Source organism: Pangasianodon hypophthalmus, chromosome 1 (genome assembly GCF_027358585.1).
Source record: "Pangasianodon hypophthalmus isolate fPanHyp1 chromosome 1, fPanHyp1.pri, whole genome shotgun sequence".
Taxonomy (NCBI): Eukaryota; Metazoa; Chordata; class Actinopteri; order Siluriformes; family Pangasiidae; genus Pangasianodon; species Pangasianodon hypophthalmus.
In genome coordinates this window covers 3297337-3303336 of record NC_069710.1, presented here as the reverse complement: position 1 = coordinate 3303336, position 6000 = coordinate 3297337, and the positions used below count along the sequence as shown (strand labels likewise).

General features: G+C 36.9%; 1 protein-coding gene across 7 annotated transcripts in view; it reads right to left on the bottom strand.

Annotated features, from left to right (window-relative positions):
* Nucleotides 1-2268: 2268 nt before the first annotated feature.
* The window catches only part of macf1b (microtubule actin crosslinking factor 1b), a 33550-nt gene continuing 29818 nt past the window's right edge, over nt 2269-6000 (bottom strand). For 6 of the 7 annotated variants that reach the window (XM_034302667.2, XM_053227770.1, XM_053227892.1 and 3 more), the window contains 7 exons: nt 5791-5953; nt 5221-5375; nt 4991-5065; nt 4789-4906; nt 4546-4709; nt 4258-4375; nt 2269-3807 (listed from right to left, as the gene is read on the bottom strand). In XM_034302667.2, coding sequence (XP_034158558.2) covers nt 3782-3807; nt 4258-4375; nt 4546-4709; nt 4789-4906; nt 4991-5065; nt 5221-5375; nt 5791-5953 — 819 coding nt within the window. In that variant the 3' untranslated portion in view covers nt 2269-3781. The remainder of the gene's footprint in view (nt 3808-4257; nt 4376-4545; nt 4710-4788; nt 4907-4990; nt 5066-5220; nt 5376-5790; nt 5954-6000) is intronic. The other variant, XM_053227867.1, reaches the window with a different exon arrangement.

The following is a 6000-nucleotide window of genomic DNA, read 5'->3' as shown; positions in this document are numbered from 1 at the left end:
CAGTGAGGCAGGCAGCTCACACAGCAGGGTCTCGTAGGAAGGTGGGTATTAGCTAAATCAACCGTCAGACAACATTTCTATGAGGCAGCTCAGAGGGGCATTTTTGCCTGCAAATTCCAAATCTAGTGGATAGTCCTTACTGAGGTGAAAATCAATGACATTGTCTGTTTTCTCCCACAATAATACATTACTTATAGTTAGCAATTCTTTTCATCCGTGTAGCAAGTAGTGTAGACTTTTGTGAAAACCTATTGTAGAATGAATTCCTTAATACCGTCCCATGCTGTTTTTGTTTGGAGTGAGTATTTGTATTCCTGTGCACTACAAAATTTATAGCTTCATGGCCATTCATTATGTTGTGTCTTTCCTACTTCAAGGTTTCACAGGAAAAGAGGAATGTGTGTTCTTCCACTGAACCACTCTAGTGACATTCAGTGGCATCAATTTACCAAAACCCAAGGTCAAACTAAATCAACTCTGACACTGTGTGACAATATATGTCTCAGCAGCCTTTGGTTACAATTTTAAAATATAAAAAGACAATGTAGGCAACTAAATCAATATGAATGACTGATTTAAATATCTCTACAAATATCACACCAGACCAAGTTTCCAGTTAAGGTGCAAGCACAAATCTTAAACCAAAATAAACTGCAGTAAATCTTTGCTAGCAGTCACATTCCTTGACAACAAACCATCACCAGCACTAATAAACTGTATGCACATGTAATTAATTGTACTCCTCACAGATGTGGAACAGAATAGTTAGGCTACTTGCTAAAAATGTGAACTGAGACTGCATTCATGCCAGTTAATTAAGGGACTCTTTGCTGTTAATTCTACTGGAAGTCTTTTTACTTCCTTCTCATTAAAGGCAAATACTAGCTCACTTCCAAACTGTACACTTTGCATACCAAGTGTTCTCCATGTGGGCTGTTTCCATGACTGTCAATTGCGGACAACATTCTTGGAGAACAGGTTCACTAGGAAACACAGTGACATTTTTAAAGTTTGTTCTAATACACAACCATGTAATGCTTCTACAATGGACAAAGCTAAAATGCTGAGTAATGCACGTCCTTATATTATTCTATTTTGATCCACTATTCAAGGTGACTAGGTAACTACCAAACCATATCCCACTTGAAATGTAGCACTTCTCTCTTATCTGGTATTTTTTTCCTACACACCTTAAAAACACACACACACACACACACACACACACACACACACACACACAAAAACAAGAACAGCAAGAATTATAAAAACTATGACAACCTCAATAAAAAATAAGTGGAAAATAAACACAATAATAATAATAATGTTATTAATTGTAATAATAATCTATCATTTTGTGCCTAGTACATTAAAAAAACTCTTCTAATGTAAACTTTTAGATGAAGTACACTAGCTGGTAAATACTGGGTGTGTCATCTGCTTCATCATGATGAAGTTTCATCAGCTCTGGTGAGCTATGTTGTAATACACCTACACTACTGTAGTTATGGGTGTGGTAACTCTCAGCATTTTCCAGTAAGGATAACATTTCATTTCTCACTTTAGTTTATCAGCCCATTCCTTTCCAGACTAGTGAACAATAACAAAGCATTCAAAGGAATCATAACTAGATTTCCAAAAGAACATCTTAGTTTTGTTCATGGGTGTATTTACCATTCATTCTCATTTATTTCAGTTTAGATTTTAGTTTTAGTAGCTATAGTGCAGTACCCACTTTGTAGCCAGTACAGGGTACTGTATCTACTGTATCAAGATGTTCTTATGGACCTTATGATTTCCCATCAGAACCAGAAAACATCACATGCAAATCCCTGTATATAACAAAACCTAAATTATTTTTCCTCCATTTTTATGTAACATTTAATTTTAGTGATATTTCCATTTTGTTTTAGTATTTACACAAATCCTTTTTATTTTTCCGCCAGTTTATAAAATGTATTGATTAATAATAATTTTTCTTTACTATAAGTACACAGCAAATAACATGATAAATAAGCTGATAAATATTCTCTTTGAATAGAGACATAAGGTATTAAAACTACATAGTAAAAATAGGCTTTCATACTATGCCAAAGCTAATTTTAATGTAGTTATTTATACACCGATACTCCATAAAGATAATAGGATGACTAGTCATTACATGATAGCAGAGAACAAACCCACGAACAATGAAAAACTCTTCATATTAAAACAGCATTCTATAAAATGGTTTATTTTACAAGAAACATCTTATTAGTGGCATTTATCTACAATGAAACAAAAATATTCTGAAGTGAGTACATGCAGTTCTTTGTTGGATGTCACCAGAAAGGTGCATAGCCAGTTAAAAGCTCTTTCCAGTGTTTCAGAAAGCAGCAGTTAGACATATAATTAATGAAGGTACAACGGCAGAACATTGTTTTATTATCCGTAAACATGATTTTTTTTTTTTAGCAGATACTCATTGTTGCACCATTGTTCCTGCAGTCAGTGGACAACTGACACAAAGAGTGTTCCACAGACTTCAGAAGTATTCACATTGTGTATGCAAGATCAACAAAAAAGGCACATGCATGTTATGTGATATGAACCAAAGGCCACAACCAAGACATTCTTTAAGGTATAAAATGAAGAGCTGTACAGGACTCTGCCCTGCAGGCACGATACAAAAACAGATCAAATACATGTGGATTTTGGTTTAAATAAAATACAGTTCAGGACTGGCAGAGAGTGTTGGACATTTCATATTTTTGCTAATCTCATGGAGACCTACACTTTCATGTCCTCTTAGGGAAACACTTGATTGTTCAAAATTATTTATTTAGAAATCTATGCATGAATACATTTGAAATATAATTACTCTACAAAGACATTAACATGAGCTACAGAGAAAACCAAATCCATTATGTATTTGATTGCAGTGAAAAACATTTCTTTTTGGATGTTCAGTGTGTCAAGTCTTCTAACTGGCATTACAGTGTACCTTTGTACAAGGCTCAAATTACTGCTTAATATTTAAATACTCATCAAACCTGAGGAAATTCTACAAACACACTTACAAAGTTCAATACACATGTACCTTAGTGTTGGGGTTTTTTAAGAGTATACAATACATCATAATACAGAATACATTCATTCAAGCCTTAAGGCAGTTGAACAAGGTCTGTCTGTTTTGGTTTGCATCAGTATCTGCAGGTTGTCTTGTAAATAATTATGAAACAGATCACTGATGTGTGTGAATGTGTGCGTATATGTGTGTTCTCAGGAAAGGCATTTGCATTTTTGTTGCTCACACACTCATAGTAAAGGACCTCAGTATGCACATTATTTAGTATAAAGCCAAATATTTGGGATTTGGGAGAGCAGAGGCATCATGCAGCTAATACCCATGCAGAACATTCCAACACTTTAAGCTCTCAGAACAGAGAGATTGATATACTGTGTTTGCTTTGCAAAAAAAACCACAAGCAAAATATATAAATACAAATTTGAGTAGCTGGCAGAATGCTGTGTTGTGAGAAGGAATAAGGTTGCATAACTCCTGACTGTAGATAGAATTCCTACCACACCTTTGTACCAATTGGAACATGATCCACCAGCTCTTGAATAAAAAAAAAAGTCCATCAGCCAGGGTGAGTGTGTGAAGGGTTGTGTGGAGGAGTCCAATGTGTGTTGTGGAACCAGTGAACTAAGTTCTTCCATTTTGGCCTGTACTACTTTCTGGGCCTCTGAACTTAGGATCCTGAGTCCTGTTGCTTTTACATGCTGGGAGCTGAGGGTAGAATCATGTGGGGGCTCTTTCAGCTTCATCTGAAGTACACGGAGAAGGAGAAAAATTATATTATAACCATTGCATAAAACAGTCAGGACTGTTGGGCATTTGGAAAAAATATCTTATTAAAACCTCTTGAAATGGTATGGAATAAAATACGACTGGGTGTGCAGTTATAGGAAAATAACACCACACTGAAGTAGATTATTTTCCTAAAACAGTGTGTCTCAAAGTGTTTTTAATGTATTAAAGAATGACACTGTTTATAGTTTTATTTAATCTTGGGATGCCTGCAAAACCAGTTAGTATCTGCCCTCACTTACATTAGGGCAGATATAAACAGTCATTCACTCACCATCCTCTATTTTTCCTCTTTCTTGAAGATAATGAGACAAAAAAACCCTAGTCATATTACTAAGAAGCCTAGAAATCAGATGGACTATGAATTATGTATGGAAATATTTTGCATAGTATCTAAGCTGACAAACCTGAAGGTGAGGGAGAATCATCACCTCTTGCTGGAGAGAACTGATCCGTTCCTAATGCAGCTATAGAGCTCCTTGGCCGAATGCACCGTTCCCCAGAGAAACTTCTGCGTAACAATGCCTAAATCAGACAAAGCATAAACCTATTAATGAGTGATGTTAACACAGGGTAGAGTGCACACACAGGCTATTAGCAATAGTTGGTGGAATAGTACAGTTTGTTTTAATGACTTCCACAAAGTTTCACACCATTAAACTGAACGTTTTCACTAAAATGAGAATGAACCTGACCTTTCGAGATAAAGGACTACTAGGAGCTGATGCGCTGCTGTATAAGCTCAGGCTGGAGTTTGACCTGCTCACTGTCATCCCCTTGCTTCCTCTGCAACCGGATACTTCAAAAGAATGAGGTGACAGGTACTTCTCCTTTATCTTCAGGTTTGTCCGACCTTTCACTGTTCAAGAAATAACAGTAATTGCTTCTGGAAATGTATAAGTTTCACCATTTTTAGAAGAACATAGAGATTTATTCACCTCTGCAAGGGTCATTCTTAACAAGAAATTCATCCAGGGCTGTCCATCCACCACCAACACGCACCATGAGTGTGCTTCGTAAAATACGCACCATTCTTAACTGCTGAGAGTCTCCAAACTGCAGATGATACCATCATGTCACTTCGGAACATTTCAAGATATGGCATAAATTGTGATTAGAGGAATATGGTTTTACTCTTACCCTGTACCGGTTAGCGCTAACCTGCTCGACCTGAAACCTCTTTGGGCAGCTGCACTGGGACACCTGTCTGCTCACCTAGGAAATTGTGGAGGTTTTGTAAAAATGTCTATAAAATACATTGCAAGAATTGTACATAAATGTCAGACTCTTCAGGATGCATGGTTTTCGTTGATAATATATATGGAGTAATATATGCGTATCTGAAATGAACATGACTTTCTAACAAGTACCTCCTCGTTGATTTGGTCTACATCTATTGTTCTTCTGTACGGATCCCGGCTTGGGTGGAGTGCACTCACAAACTCATAGTAGTCAATGAATCCATCACCATTCACATCAAAGATGTTTGCAACAGCAGTCATTTCCAAGGAATTGGTTGGGAATCCTATCCATAAGCAAAGGTAAATATTAGACATACTGTATCAAGCAAAAGCTTTATCCAGATACTACACAATTATATGAAAGCCTACTTTACCCTTTAAAGTCCCAGCTTACTATTCAGCTATTCATCTGAAAGACTATTATTCAATAAATACTATGAATAATTCAGGAACTACACTGGTACTGTCACAGGTCAGTCTTCACACACACTGCTTCAAGCAGCTGGAATGAACCCATCAGTAGGGGTTTGAGAAACAATGTTCAGACTGAGCTTGCATACAGAGGTGAAAGCTTCACTCTAGACAGTCTCATCATCATTGCCATTCACCTGGTGAGAGAACCAGGGAGTTCATTCTATGCTATCCTTCTCACACAAAAGTCAGAACCTGAGATCATGCAATTGAGAACTAGCTGCTTACTGGAGGCCAGAACATTGTCGATGAACTCCTTTTGGGTGATTCGACCATCCTGATCTCGATCGATGCTGCGAAAAACATCTAAAATTCGAGACTTTTGGTGACTTATCCACTGCATGTACCTCTTGCGCCAGATGTTGAAGTCAAAGTTAGCAAACTCTTCCAACTGTAAAGTGACAAAAACAATTTCAAGAACCAATATTACACAAGTGA